This window comes from Cervus canadensis, chromosome 17 (genome assembly GCF_019320065.1).
Source record: "Cervus canadensis isolate Bull #8, Minnesota chromosome 17, ASM1932006v1, whole genome shotgun sequence".
Taxonomy (NCBI): domain Eukaryota; kingdom Metazoa; phylum Chordata; class Mammalia; order Artiodactyla; family Cervidae; genus Cervus; species Cervus canadensis.
The window spans coordinates 13,298,497-13,314,522 of record NC_057402.1 but is presented as its reverse complement, the minus strand read 5'-3'; the positions used below and the strand labels follow the sequence as shown (position 1 = coordinate 13,314,522).

At 40.7% G+C, this 16,026-nt stretch overlaps 2 protein-coding genes across 2 annotated transcripts in view; one reads left to right on the top strand and one right to left on the bottom strand.

Annotated features, from left to right (window-relative positions):
• The window catches only part of LOC122454884, a 156,046-nt gene that overhangs the window by 82,088 nt on the left and 57,932 nt on the right, over positions 1-16,026 (top strand). The gene's annotated exons all lie outside the window — the stretch shown is intronic.
• CATSPERB (cation channel sperm associated auxiliary subunit beta) overlaps positions 8,310-16,026 on the bottom strand; it is a 113,451-nt gene continuing 105,734 nt past the window's right edge. The window contains exons 24-26 of the mRNA XM_043489554.1: positions 14,597-14,697; positions 13,487-13,561; positions 8,310-8,498 (exon numbers count right to left, since the gene is read on the bottom strand). Coding sequence (XP_043345489.1) covers positions 8,310-8,498; positions 13,487-13,561; positions 14,597-14,697 — 365 coding nt within the window. The remainder of the gene's footprint in view (positions 8,499-13,486; positions 13,562-14,596; positions 14,698-16,026) is intronic.

Here is a 16,026-nt window from a genome sequence, read left to right as displayed (position 1 = left end):
TTCTTCTAAGTCCCAAAGGAAAACTACATGTTCTTAAAAATATTATTAAAACAGAAAAAAAAATTGACCAGAATGATTATCAATTTTATCACAACCGGAATCTCTGAGATTTATGAATGGTATGATGGCAAATCAGAAAGTGATCTCTTTTTTAAATTTGACCCTAAGAAATGTTCACAAGATATAACCAATTTATTCAGAGACAGGCTGTAACATGACAGATTCTCCTGTAAACTGATCTAGGTTGGGGGCCAAAGCAGAGTTAGGACGAACCACAGTCTCACCCAAAACCATTTTTCCAAGAGGATTACTTTATATTAGGTATGTTTACTCGTGCACACACACAAACACACACACACACACAGATACACACACAAAACACAGAAGACTAAGAAAAGATATCAAAATTTTAAGTGGTATGATTTTAATTTTTCTTCCTTATACTTTTGTTTTCTAAATTCCCCCATTACTACTCTTAAAAAAATCAAAGACAGATGAAAAAGAAACACTCCCTTATAATTATATACTTATCATAATGATCCTCAAAACCTCTTCTTCTGAGTCCTTTTTTGTATTCATCTGCTTATTCATTTTCAACAAATATTTATTGAGTGTCTACTCAATAAATTGTGGGATGTGCCTATTGTGCCTGTGGGATGTTACATATTGTGCTACTTCGTCTGAACATTTCTCATAGAAAGGTGCTCTCATATCATATTTATGTTCTCCTGTTCATCCCCAAATTGGATATAAAGTATTTTTTATTCCTCATTCACTTATTGAACATCCACCATGTGTTAGTCACTACACTGGACAGGCATTGAAAGGAAATGTGATAGAAAATTAGCACCACACCTGGTGAAGAGGAGAGACAAGTATGTAAAGAGCAGAACCAGGCTAAGAGGTGTGATAATGTAGAACTGTGCCCAATGTTACGCTACTCAAAGGAAAGAAAAACTCATTGTCAAAGAAAGCTGGGAGAGAATTTCTCAGTAGAGCAGACATGTCATCTGGACCTTGAATGATGGGTCAAATGATCATGGGTGAGAAAGAAGGAGACTGGCAGAGAAGGAGGACGCTGGCAGAGAGGTGGAGGCTGACTGGGAGGCTCTGTGCGGCAAGCTGGGGGCAGCAGGGAGGGCTCCAACTCCAAAGCGGGCAGAGATTCTAATGATATTGGCTAGCATATCAACAAAGGCATGGAGGGGGTCAGTGGGCTTGGAGCATACATCCTTGTTTGGATGTGGAAGGACTGGTTGCTGACCTTTCCAGTCTGGTCCAGTCACCCACCAATCCCAGCTCTTTCCCCCTTCCCTTCCATCTGAATTGCACTGTGGTTTGCCCACAGCCCTCAGCCATTGATACTCAACACACTCAATCCTCATTTCTGCTCTCCATAGGCTGCATCAAGTTTTTGTTCTTCACCAGTTAGAGGGGTTGCCAAGTCAAATGATGGTTTTTCCTTTTCTGGAAATGGTGCCAGTGAACAGAAGGGTGAGGTCTGCGTTACTTGACTCTGTCCCTGACCATACCTGGTTGATCTAGGAATAACCATCTGATCTAGACTCTTTCAGCCAATCAGGTTCCTGCTGAGGACTTTTAACCTGAACTGGGAGCCCCATGATGGAAATTCTAGTTGTGTGTATGTGCAGGGAGTTTAGTTACATGATGGCAAAGTGTGAGGTTGGTCAGGAACTCCTGACACTGTTGCCTGAGCTACTTGGGTTGATCATGGACTGCCTAGCTGTGACATGAGATGGGGATGGGCAGGAAGACGGGGTAGATATTAGTTGAACACTGAAAGAGGAATATTGTAATTTAGAATGGTTGCTTCTGATGGTGCTGAGAGACTCAAATCCCAGTATTACTGACCTAGCAAAAAAGCATTCCTCGGAACTGTCTTGTGACCCTTCTGAATGAAGCTCTTATGGCTGTAGCCCAAGGCTGAGATGATGAAAACCCGGTTCAGAACTGATTTTGAGGATTTCTGAAGTACACTGCCAGTTGAATTCACAACCTAGGTAGATACTGTTAACGAACATCAAAATGGTAGATTATATTTCCAAGTGTGCACTTCAGTTTTGTCCGACTCTTTGTGACCCTATGGACTGTAGCCTGCCAGTCTCCTCTGTGCATGGAAATCTCCATGCAAGAATACTGGAGTGGATTGCCATACCCTCATCCAGGGAGCAGATCTTCCCGACCCAGGGATTGAATCCTTGTCTCCGGCATCTCCTGCATTGGCAGGTGGGTTCTTTCCCACAAGTGCCACGTGGGGAGCCCTTTATACTTCCACAAATGACTGAAATAATCCCTCCTTACCCACAGGCTCTTCTGCCATGTCACCTTGCCACTCAGAAGAGGTGGAGTCTGTTTTTCCTGCCTTTGAACCTGGGCTGGCACTGGGACCACCTTGACCAGTGGAATGAAGCAGAAGTGATACTCTGAGACTTTGAAGTCTCAAGTGTTAAAGAAAATCTGGCAGCTCCCCCTTTAGTGTTCTGGGGGAAGCCAACTGCCATGTAAGAAGTCCAGTTACTATGACACTACAAGTCTGTGAGTAAGATAAAGCTATTAATAGCTTCATGAAGAGGCCACATGGAGAGACAGATGCCTCTTGGCCAGAACCCAGCTGCTGCAGTCAACACAGCTGAGGAGCCAGATGTGTGAGTTAGGAAGCCATCTTGGGCATCCCAGCTCTGGCACACAAGCCTAAACTTGTTCCTTTGGAGGATGGGGCTTTCTGATAAGTCTACTGCATTTGGTGGCCTTCAGTGAACCTCATCTCTCAATACTTATGATTGTGCATAGTCCTCCTTCCTTAAATCTGGGCTAGGCTGGTGATTGGCTCTAGCCAATAGACTGTAGATGGTGTTATGCTAGTACTAGGCCCAAGTGTGGCAGCTTCCTCATTTGCATTTTTAGGAGACCTGAGCTGCCATGTAAGAGGTCCAACTAACCTGGTTAAGAAGCCACATAGAAGGGCCAGGTAGAAACGAAATAGGTCCAGAGACTACTACATGGAGTGAGAAAGAAGCTCAGACATCAGGTGCCCAGCTGAGCTGAGTCTCCAGCCAATCCTCCAGCTGAGGATATACAAGAGGGGTCATTGGTAAGACCAGCACAAACACCCAGCTGAGTCCAGCCCAGGCTACCATCTTGAGAAAATAAAATGGTGGTTGTTTTGTTGTTGTTGTTCAGACGCTCAGTTGTGTCTGACTCTTTGAGGTCCCATGGATGCAAAGATCACCTAAATTTTTACTTAGATCTAAAGTCTTCCTTCAGTGAAACTTATGCCACTTCCTGCTGTGCTTCCCTTGTGGACTAAATCTAAAAATCCCTCCTTTTCCCTACTTGTTGTCAAATGATGGATTCTGACTCAAACAGGAGAGTGTTAAGCACTATCAGAATAGAAAAGAGTTATACCATAGAACTGAAAATTATAGAGTATGCTCATTTTATTGTTAAAACTCAGAGGAAATGTTTATGGACCAGGAATTTTGAAATGGTTGACAAAAGATTGAAGAACATAATTTGTGATTATTTTTTATTTATTGTCATAGTGATACTGTATTTGTTATGCTAGCTAAGGCTGCTGGCTGGGGTTCTAAGGGATTGGATTGACTAATGTAAACTGGTCCCAGTACCTGCACTATGTTAGGTGATGCTGAAAGGCCAGAAAGAACCTGATACAGTGGAGAGAAAAGAATTCAAAGACTGATAACACCCGGAAGTCTCTCTCCCTTTTCTCATCATTAAGAGCAGATTGATAAGGGAAGCATCTGAGTCTTTTAAAATGTGCTCCCTGACACACCCTGTACAATAGCTAACACTTCTAACAGCACTTTCTAGATGCCAGGCTCTGTTCTAAGCACTTTACATATATTAACTCCTTCAATTCCCAAGGAATCGAATGAGGCAAGTAATGTCATTTTTATATTGGCAACAAAACTGAGACACAGAGAAGTTGTCACTTTCTCAAGATGACGCAGCTAGAAAGTGGCAAAGACAGCATTCAGACGTAGATGATCCTACTCTGGAGTCCAAGCTCTTAACTGCCATCTTGGTAGAACCTGATGAAGGCAGGTAGTGCTGCACTTAGATATGGATCCCTTATGTTAATGGAAATGAGAGGTGCCGTGCTCATTATAATGACAGCCAAGTGGGCACCGTGGCCATGGTACCTAGAGGGCCCGGGTGCCTGGCATGTTGCTTCCATGTCAAGCGTGGGCCTTCCCCTGGCCATTTAGTGGCACAGTGTAACTCTTCTGCCACTGTGACTATGTGCCCCAGTCTATCAGGGAGCACGGCGACCATCTCACTATGTAGCAGGACCCGAAAAGCATAAAGAAACAATTTCCTAAGATATCTCAGTAAGATTCAGCGATGAAATAGAAAATCGAAGTTAATAAGAATACGCTTTAGCAAAGTTTGGATGAATTCAGTATTCTGGATCCCACAGCGATCTCCCATTCCAAAGTAAAGAACAAGCTAGAGAACCGCACGTTCCCTACCGCCAAGACAAACAATGCCTGGAAATAGGAGGCTGAACATGCCACATACCATTTAGAATTTCTGCTCTAATAATTTCGGTTCAAAAAAAATGGACCGCTTTGAGTGGGATCTAGCCCAGTTCCAGCTGCAGTACAAATTGGTTACTCTTCACTCTTCACTCATGACCCAGTAGACCCGTGAACAAATTTAAGCCTTGTTTGTATCAAGAACTGTGAAGGATCTGAGATATTATCCTACTTGCTAAGTAACAACGTAGTTCTGGTGATGCTGGTGAGGACAGAAGACGCTGGGACAAAACAGAAAACTCATTATTTTCAACAACAGCAGTAGCCAGAGCATCAGCATCTTTGTAGCACACTTTGCACCTGAGCTCTAGGGTAAGACAAGGCAGGCTAGATGACATGTGCACACAGGATGAGTTGCATTACCTGATAGGAACCCTGAACTTACAGAACCTGAATCTTTTATCATGGGCAGTAAGTGTGCTGCCTTTTGCTCCAGAAAAAGATGAACTATCTTTATTATAGAGTAAGCATGTGTACCCATTTGCTCTGCATGTCTTATCCACTACCACATGTTCCTCCATTTCTGTCACTTTATGTACCAACACAGGAAATGAGGTAATAAAAAATGAGAATAGTAAGGCTCTGATGAATTTGGAATTTTTCCAATCAGAAAATCTGGAAAGAAGTTAATTTAATTTCCACGTACATTTAAGTGTTGTATGATAATCAAACACTTAAAATTTTAATTACCCATAGGGAGACACAACAATCTTTTCAGCACACTGGAAACTTAGACATTTTAATCCCTCACAATTTGCCTGTGGCTCTATCCTCATTCACGTCACAAAAAGAACTGAGGTAACGGGTGGATGTTTTGGGGATTCATAGCATTTTTTTTTTTTAAGTCTTTTTCGAAATTTTGTTTCTGTCTTATGTTTTGGTTTTTTGGCCATGAGGCATGTGGGATCTTAGTTTCCCAACCAGTAACTGAAGCTGCACCCGCTTAACTTCTGGACCACCAGGGAAGTCCCATTGCATGATTGCTACGCTGCCATCCAGAAATATGGATGGTCTTATGACATAAGGAAGTCTACCAAAAGTTCATGCATAGTGGTCCTGGGGACACTGTGGTTTCTCTGGCTGGATGAAATGTATGTTCTGTGTTGGAGATCCCCAGTATACAGGGATGCTTGCGATAGCTAGAACACAATAATCTGGGAAATAGGGGTGGAGAGTGAATGTGGTTATTTTTAGATTTCACTTATTAAGCTACTGCTAACAGTTCTGCCTTTTGAGCTCTGGTAATCAAGCAGCCTATCTAACCAGTGTAAAAATACCAGTGAACACAACAGTGATCCCACTGATCCCACCAAGACTGCCGTGTAGCCATTTTTGTTTCCTGGTGCGTTAGGCAAACAGGCACAAGAGGGGATCATCAATCTTATTGAGAAAAAATAGAGATGTTCTAACACAGTGAAAAGTGAAAGTCTCTCAGTTGTGTCCGACTGTTTGTAACACCATGGACTGTAGGAATTCTCCAGGCCAGAATACTGGAGTGGGTAGCCTTCCTCTTCTCCAGGGGATCTTCCCAACCCAGGGATTGCACCCATATCTCCCACATTGCAGGTGGATTCTTTACCAGCTGAGCCACAAGGGAAGCCTGTAACACAGTGAGGACCAATATTAATTGGGTGGCTTCCAGGCCACACACTTTTACTATCAAGGATACCCCCAGATAAAAATCCATAGAAAGTGAAAAAAAAAAATCAATGGAAACTAACTTACAGAGTAACAGGCATCTGATTGCCAAAGCCTCAGATCCTTCAGGAATGAAGACATTTCATTGTTTTGGGCAAAGGTTCCTAATCAGATGAGGTACAGTTCAGAGGCAAGGCAGTACGCGGAATGTGTGGTGGAGAGAGAAACCTAAGCTAAACTAAGCCAGCTTTAGTGTTAACAGGGTCATAGAAAAGTCACTTTTTTTTTTGTCTTTTGCTAAAGTGTAATAATTATCACCATTTTCCTCCTCTATGACAAGAAATTAAGAGAAATTGATAGCACTTAGAGATTCTGGACTCCAAGAACAGTGCCTCTGTGACATTATCTCTGGAATCCCATCATCAGCTATGACTTTGGATGGACTGTTTTCAGGGAAGAGGTGAATAAATTTGTGGCCACATGAAGAATGAATTAGCTGAGCAGGGGTATCTTTGAACACACAGGAATACAGATGCATACATGGCATCCTACAGCTCAAACAGCCAAAGTGTAGACCATGAGATAGACTCTTAGGTTAAATAACTTTGCTGAGGTCACATAGCTTGTAGGTGATGGAACTAGATAAAAGCCAGGCTATAAGATGTTAATATCAGGGGCAACTGAGTGTGGGTTATATGAGAACCCTCTGTACCACCATAATAACTTTTCAGTAAATGTGAAAGTAGTTAAAAAAATTTATTAAAAGAAGAAACACAGGTTGTCAGCCTCTGTAGTTTATACTTTTAACCTCTGTGCCATGTTTAATCTCTGGAGCCCTAGCCCAAGTGATGCTCTGAGGAGCTCACAAGCTCCTGTCTCCTAGGTCCCCAGAGTGGGTCTCCTTCCTCTCCGTGGACAAGCACTGCTTGTCCAGATTTTGCTTTGATTTTCTGGCTTCCTGTAGTACCCTTCCCATAAACTCCCCTTTCATTGCAGTTAGGATGGATTTCTATTACCTGCAACGGAACAGCAACAGCTAACACTTAAAAGTATTCACAAAGCCCACACTGTTCTAATTATTTTGTATGTATTAATTCATTTGGCCGTCACAACAGCCCTATTAGGTAGGTATTAATATTATCCCCATTTTACAGGTGAAAACACTCAGGCACAAATAAATTAAATGATTTTCCCAGGCCATACACCTAGGAAGTGGCAAACCTGTAATGTCTGGCTCCTGAGTCTGAGTGCTGGGTCTACCCTGCCCACTGTCCTCTCTCTCAGAAGAACTTTCAGGATACACAGGCACGGCCATGGTTTGCGATTCCCAGAACTGGACTCTCCTGGGCTGGATGCCTAGCCTTGCCCCATGTTGTCAAGAGCAGTCTGTGGCTCCTTCTGGGCTCTTCCAGGAGGGTGTAACTCTCTGATCTCCAAATGTACTGGCCATCTTCTGATGACCTGGGAACGGGTGCTCTGAGAGCACAGAGAGGTGCATCTTTTGGAATTCTACATGTCACATGTAGTTCTGTAAGCCAGTACCTCCCCCAGACTCAGCCCCATGATGGGGTCACATTTCCTCCTCTTTAGGTGTTACAATCTGATTTTGAAGTTGCCTCAAGAAAACCCAAATGGCTTCACCTGTAATTCTCATGAGGTTCTGAAAGCACACATGGACATGAGCCTCCTTTATCACCTGTCTTTCCCTGGCAGGATTGGATTCTACTCATTCTAATCTGAAAAGGACAAGGCTCAGAATGGGCTCCAGTCAACAAAAACTAAAGAATAAATACAGAAAACCCGTCCCCCAAGAGATGGTTATCATTTTTCATTTTCTTAAGAATCTCAAGGAAAATCTTCCAAGTGTTAACATAAGAAATTTTCTATGTATCCAAAATAAGAGAATGGAATGGTAAACATGTTGACAAAGTGTAATTTGAGTTAAAAATGCTAATTCTATAGTATTTTATCTAATTTTTACATTAACATTTAAATACATTTTCTTCTAGGAATTATCTAATGGAACTAGGAAATACAGAGAAAATTATGATTATTATTTGTTCACTATTCAGATTTTCATCTATGAACCAGCTAGTTGGCAGTGGTATTTGTGGGGTTCACATTGTTTCTTCTAATCAGTTTTTTGAATGTATCCCATGGGTGGATGTTACGTATCTGGAACATAAATGCTATAAAAATTAATCCCCCCAGCAGTACAGCTGCTGCAACAGCAATAAGTGTGTGTCCTGGAAATGGCAGAGGGACTTCGTCAACATAAATCTGCAACAGAGAAAGCAAAGTCTTTAAGTTTTCTGAGCTCAGCGATTCAAAACATTGAACTTGACATGATTCACACAATGGTGGAAACACTACTACTCAAATAGCAATATTCTGTCCAGACCGATAGAGATATTCAGCCTCCACAAACCTCAGAAACAGTCTCTTGGCAATCTGACAGGTAACAATGTGCACATGTTACATAGGGAATAAAAATTTGATTTATATCCTATATCTTTATCTTTTGACTTTTTTCTTCTTCTTAATCTTTTTTCTTATGCTTGGGCTTACTTGCTTTGTGGCATGTGGGATCTTCCTGGACCAGGGATTGAACCTGTGTCTCCTGCATTGGCAGGCAGATTCTTTACCACTGAGCCACCAGGGAAGCCTTATCGTTTGTCTTTAATGGCAGAGGTGGTTAGACAGAACACTTACACAGTAGGGAAATATTCTGTGTTCAGTCACAGAGGAACAGGTAAAGTGCCATTGGAACATGGTGAAAGTGGAAGTTGCTTAGTCATGTCTGACTCTTTGTGACCCCATGGACTATACAGTCCATGGAATTTTCCAGGCCAGAATACTGGAGTGGGTAGCCTTTCCCTTCTCCAGGGGATCTTCCCAACACAGGGATCAAACTGGGGTCTCCTGCACTGCAGGCTGATTCTTTACCAACTGAGCTATCAGGAAACATGGAACATGGTGAGAAGTGCCTGACAGCTTGGAGTAACCAGAGAATGTGCTTCCCGATCTGAATCTTGGAGAATAAGAGGAGGAGGAGAAGGTACATTCAAGGTAGAGGAAATAAGCATGTGCTCTTCCAGACTACCATCTCTTCAGAAAATTCTCAGTATGAGTGCCAACACTGGGAAATTTCTGTATATTCAAAATGTTTCCTCTGCCTGAGAGGATAATTAATAAAAACAAGTTCCTAGAGGGGAGACAGGATCACTGACAGAAGCAAGGATCTTTTCCTCTGAGACCAGAGGTAAGGATGGATGCCTTGTATGCTACAGGTAGAAATGGGGGCACATGGAGAGTAAAATGGTTCAAGCTTATGTTTTCCCTGTGAAGTAAGAAGCAAGACTATCTTTTGAGGTAGAATAAAGTAGAGATGAATAGAAACAGGATGTGGGAAAATGCCAGGACAAGATAAAGGATTAAAAAGCTGCTTTAGTGTATAGCTCAAGTTCAAGGTATCACCATCCTTCAGTGATATAAGGGTATATATGTTTTTTTTAAGAAGGAGTCCTATAGCTATTAATTTTTAAAATACTTTTTTCAGGTTCTTTCTGTTCAACTTTTGATATTGCTATTCGGAGTTTTATTACCTTACTTTGTATAAATAGCCTCCTTTCCATGTTGTCAATTCATGTTGACATAATAACATTGCCAGATTGATCTTTGTAAAACATTGGTCTATCTATAAAACAACTTTTTTGTTTGTTTGTTTAAACAAAGAGAGACTGCTTTATTTTTGACCAGAAGAATCTTGACCATCTAGGTGAAGGTAAAAGTCGCTCAGTCATGTCTGACTCTTTGGACTATACAGTCCATGAAATTTTCCAGGCCAGAATACTGGAGTGGGTAGACTATCCCTTTCTCCAGGGGATCTTCCCAACCCAGGGATCGAACCCAGGTCTCCTGCATTACAGGTGGATTCTTTACCAGCTGAGCCACAGGGAAGCCCAAGAATACTGGAGTGGGTAGCCTGTCCCTTCTTCAGTGGATCTTCCCAACCCAAGAATTGAACTGGGGTCTCCTGCACTGCAGGCAGATTCTTTACCAACTGAGCTATGAGGAAGTCTTGACTGTTTAGAAGTGGTACCAAAAATGAGGTATTGAAAGCAATAGAATTTAAAAGGTGGCTCTGGCAAGTGGTGTGGAAAGCAGTGAGAAACTGCTTCCAATATGAGAAGATAATTATCCTCGTGGTAATGGACCAGCTGGTTTAATCATGTCCTATTGTACTTGGAGGCTCAGACTACATACCCAGTGCTTCAGGAATTATTGGGGATTGAAGGAAATGGCAACCCACTCCAGTACTCTTGCCTGGAAAATCCCATGGATGGAGGAGCCTGGCAGGCTACAGTCCATGGGGTCACGAAGAGTCAGACACGACTGAGCAACTTCACTTCACTTTACTTTACTTTTATAGAAAAATATTACCTATTGAATGTGATACACTACTTGTGGTTTTCGGTATGGTGCTCCAAGACAACAAAAGTGTTTCTTTTAAAGGTGGCCCATCAGAGGAGGTTGGATAATTAGCTTTGTAAGATTTAAAGATCTAATCTGTTTGTGGTCTGTGAGGGAGACAATTATGTGCTGCATGTAATTGCAAAAATGAGTCTGCTTTTCTCTAAAGAAAATGCTAAAGTTCGGAAGACCAGAGGAAATAATCTATTGTAATCGTAATCTTTTTCTTCTTCTTCTATCTCTCTGTTCTGCTTCCTCAGTGTCGGATAACTCCCTCCAAAGTCCCAACAGTCCTATGGCTTGACAGTAGCTCCTGAGGCTGCAAGCTTCCTTGTTCAATGTCATTAAGAAAGAGCAAATTCAGGTTGGAGGCAAGAGACAAGCGCTCAGGGCTGGTGCACTGGGAAGACCCAGAGGGATGAGATGGGGAGGGAGGCGGGAGGGGGGACTGGGATGGGGAACACATGTAAATCCACGGCTGATTCACGTCAATGTATGGCAAAAACCACTACAATATTGTAAAGTAATTAGCCTCCAACTAATAAAAACAAGTGAAAAAAAAATGTCATGTTCCCTGGGCGGGGGGGATAAATTCTTTTTATGTTATGCATATAAAAAAAAAAGAAAGAGCAAGCTCACATCTCGGCACTTTGAGCAAAAGCACTGGATTGCACAGTTGTAGATCGTGTGCTCATCCCTAAACGCTCCTTTTCAAAAATGTTTAATAGCTTCTCATTGCTGATAGGAATTTTCCAAAGTTCTCATTCCGACATTCGAGGTCTCCCACAATGGGACCCTAACCTACCCACTTTCTTATACATAACTTCCTATTCCAGCCAAATGGATCCACTGCTGAAATGATTGCTTAATGCCTAGCTGTATCTGTGTCTTTGCTGCTGTCATTCTTTCCACCCAGAATGCCTTCCTTACCCATTTCTACCTAAAACAAAATTTTAGTGATTTTACTGACTGGACAATATGAAAATTTCATTTCTTCAATTAAGCCATCTAATACATTTCTAGGGCTTCCCTTGTGGCTCAGCTGGTAAAGAATCTGCCTGCAATGCAGGAGACCTGGGTTCAATCCCTGGCTTGGGAAGATCCCCTGGAGAAGGGAAAGGCTACCCACTCCAGTATTCTGGCCTAGAGAATTCCATGGACTGTACAGTCCATGGGGTCGCAAAGAACTGGACACCACTGAGTGACTTTCACTTTCACTTTTATACATTTCTGAGAGTGGAAACCCTATGGCCCCTGAATCATGTATTCTCCAGCTAAACTTCTGTCTCTAAAGTTCTTGAAAACAGTTTTTCTTTAAATGTTTCCCTTCCAATCTTCTATGATTATCTAAATATTCCATGACATGTTTAAAAAAAGGTTGAACCCCAGAATCACAGAAAAGTATGTTCTAGACACGATATCTTTTTATCATCAAATTACTTCAGTTTGTGCTTCTTTAACACAAATTGAAAGGATTCACACATATTAGAGTGCAATTATCAAACCAAGATATTAACTCTGAGACAATGCTACTTTCTAATCTACAGATCTTACTCAAATTTTGTCAGTGGTTTCAATAATGTCCTTTATAGTGAGGAAAAAAAACCAAGATTTTGTTTTGCATTCCATTGTTTCAGGATACTTTCAAAAGCATGATTTAAGAAACTTTATCTTTTTCTATTGTTTCTTAATGATTCTCTTCCTTTATTAACTGTGCAATCACTTTAAGAGAAGTTCTGCCTACAGTAGATTACTTTATTCTTCCTTCACCTGAAAATACCTTTATTTCCCTCTCATTCTTGAAGGATATTTTCACTAGATATTGAATTCTGGGTAGACAGTCCTTCCTCCCTACACTATGACTGTCCTCAGTACATTAAGGATGTTGTACAAGTTTCTTCTTACTTCTGTGGATTCATGAATCTAACTCATTAGAGTTTTATCCCCCTGTATTATTGTGCTCTTCCATGAAACTGGGGCTGACTATGGGACAAAGAGGTGAGAAAAAAGAGAAAAATAATGAGGATTTTCTCTTAGGCTCCTCATATGACAGGTACTTCTTTTTCTAGATCCTCTTTCTAGTGGGATGGATTTTCTCTCAGGATCTTAAGTGTCTACACTGCTGCTTTGGCCACCCATCTGGTGCAGACTCATCACTGAGGCAGGGCCAGGACAGAAAAAGAAAAAGGAGAGAGTTGAGAGCTTTTGTTTTTGATAATGTTGTGTTGGTATCTGACAGTGAATGAGCCATTAACTAATTTAATCAAATCCTCATTCCTCCACACCCCCATAGGCAGCAGATAGCATTACGCGAATAAGCAAAAATGAGTCACTGAACATCAGAGGGTGATTTGAGGAGACTGACTTTGGTTTCCAATTCTTTTGGATCTTGATGGCTTTGGGAGCATATAAGACTCTATTGTTACAATGCAAATAACCAAAGGGAGGATAATGCTGGGAACTAAAAGGTTACAGACAGAGGTCTCTGTGGGGAGATGGTTGGGGGGGATCAGAAAACCTAGCTAAATATGGAAGGTGAAGAGGGAACAAAAACAAACATAGGCACTTATTACAACTTTCCCAGCATCAACTGGTCCTGAGACTATGGAGGGCCCTGTCTTCACCTTTGCTGATGATGTCACCTCCAGTCTCCAGGACCCCCCATCTCTGAGCCTTGTCCATCATATACATTGTCATTTTTTTCTCTTCATTGTGTCCTGGACGGATGCCTGTCATATTACTTCCCCAGCCATCACCCCACTGGATACCACTGGATACCTGTGCCTTCACTGTACCTGAAATTCTTCAACTAAGTTACAGAAAGAGACCCCCGGAACAACAGACACTCTGAAGTGAAAGAGCTCAGAGCCCTGTGGAAAAAATACACCAGGCATTAGCAACATTGACATGTATGTTCCTTTAAGTAAAAATATACACTGGGGTTACTTTCCCTACTGATGCTGCATAGAAAAATTCCCATCTCTTTTCTAAGCTTCTTGCTTGGAAGCTTAGAACAAAATAAGCTTTATTTATAACTAAATAAAAATGGAAGGAGAAGGACAAGAGTGTGACACAGAGGGATTCGATAGCTGATACTTTTTTCTTTTTCTTTCTTCGTTTTTTGAAGAAAAGATATTCATTCCATTTTATTTATTTTCCCTATAGCTCTACCGAGGTATAACTGGCAAATAAAAATTATATACATTTAAGGTATACATGTGCTAGGGTTTTTGGGTAGATTTTTCTAAAATTTGAGTATAATTTCTCTTCAATGTTGTGTTAGTCTCTGCTGTACAATGAATCAGCTATATATATATATATATCCCCTCCCTCTTGTACTTCCCTCTCTGTCCCCACTACCCAGCCCACCCATCAAGGTCATCACAGAGCACCTAGCTGAGCTCCCTGTGCTATCCAGCAGGTTCCCAGACACATAAAGTCTAACAAGGCCTTGAGGAGTACTTTGGGCTAATCCACATGTGTGGTTTTAATATGCCCCTAACCTTTATTGACTTTCACCACCATTACCTGCATTATGTCAACCTGCTGTGGTCTTAGAGGCAGCTGGACCCAGAAGACATGTATCTGTGTATGTCAAGGTGAAGAATCGTGAGTCTGTTTCTACTAACTTTGGGAAACACCTTATCTGTTCCACCTTGATAATCCATTAGTCTTGTATTTCAGCTCAAAAAATGGTAAGTTAACATTAAATTCAACATTAAGCTATCTTTAGAAATAATAGCATCAAGGGAAATGGAGGAAAGCCTCCACACACTTCTCAGATGCTATTCATTGATAACTAAACTTAATAGATAACCATTCATAGATAACTAAACTTTAAAAACAAAGACATACAGGTCTTATCTAAACTCAAAATAGGGAAAATACAAATGTTGTCAACTTACTTTTATACTTAAGTTGAGGCCTAAAGGATTATACACTGGAGCAGAAAGAATTGATTCTAAGTAGTTCTTCATTTTTTTAACGTTTTCTGGCACAGTGTGTCCTAAAATCACACCAAGTGTATTTTTAGCACATGTATGCTATTTTCTCATTCTGCATAAAGTTTCTTAAATACATTAAGGTACAATGAAAGATTCCACTCTATAACATGGCTAAATTCTTTCACAGTTTTAGTTCTTCTTGACTTGGTGGAGAATATATTTATGGGAAATTAGCCTTAGCATATGACAGTGTATCTTCTCAGGGGCTTCATCAAGAAGGACAAGATCTCTGACCACCTTAATCCAGACTGACCTTTCTTTCCTGCCCTGTGCTTCCCCCCTACCCCCAGCCCCCTTTCCTGCCCTATGCTCTTGACTAGTCCTGATTTGCCTATATTTTGGATATTTGGTAATGAGATAATTTCAGGACTACCTTCAGTTGGTAAATGATTTCCAGTAAGGTAGCAGAGAAGTTCCACAATAAGATCACTAAAATCTTTCCCAAAGGAAATGATCAGTTACTCCTGTCTTCTTATAATTCTTCCTAAAACTAGATATGTAGTGTAGGGCTTAGAAATTGCAGTGGTGTAACAGTACATGGGATCTAAAGAGGAAAAAAATCCTCTGATTGCAGCATCTGCCAATTTTCAGGATGTGAATATTCTTTTCTAAATTAAAAAAAATTTAAGTTGAAGTGTAGTTGATTTAAAATATTATGTTAGAAAAAAATATTATGTTAGTTCCTAGTATATAGCAAAGTGATTCGGCATATATATATATTCTTTTTCATATTCTTTTCTACTATAGGGTATTACAGGATGTTGAATATAGTTTCTTGTGCTATACAAAAGACTTGTTTATTTATTTAGTTTATATAGTAGTTTGTATCTGCTAATCCCAAACTCTTAATTTATCCTTCTCCCACCCCTTTTCCCCTTTGGTAACCATAAATTTGTTTACTATGTTGATGAGTTTTCTTCTGTTTTGTAAATAAGTTCATTTGTAACATATTTCAGATTCCACATATATGTGATATCATATGATATTTATCTTTTTCTTTCTTACTTTGCTTAGGGTGATAAGCACTAGGTCCATCTATATTGCTGCAAATGGCATTCTTTCATTCATTTTATAGCTGAGCAATAGTCCATCTATATATATGTGTGTGTGTGTGTGTGTGTATATATATCTCACATCTTCTTTATCCATTCATCTGTCCATGAGCACTTATGTTACTTCCATGTCTTGGCTATTGCAAATAATGCTGCTATGAACAGGGGTGCATATATCTTTTTGAATTATAGTTTTGTTGGGATAGATGCCCAGGAGTGGGATTGCTGGGTCATGTAACAGTTCTATTTTTAGTTTTTTTAAGAAACCTCCACACTGTT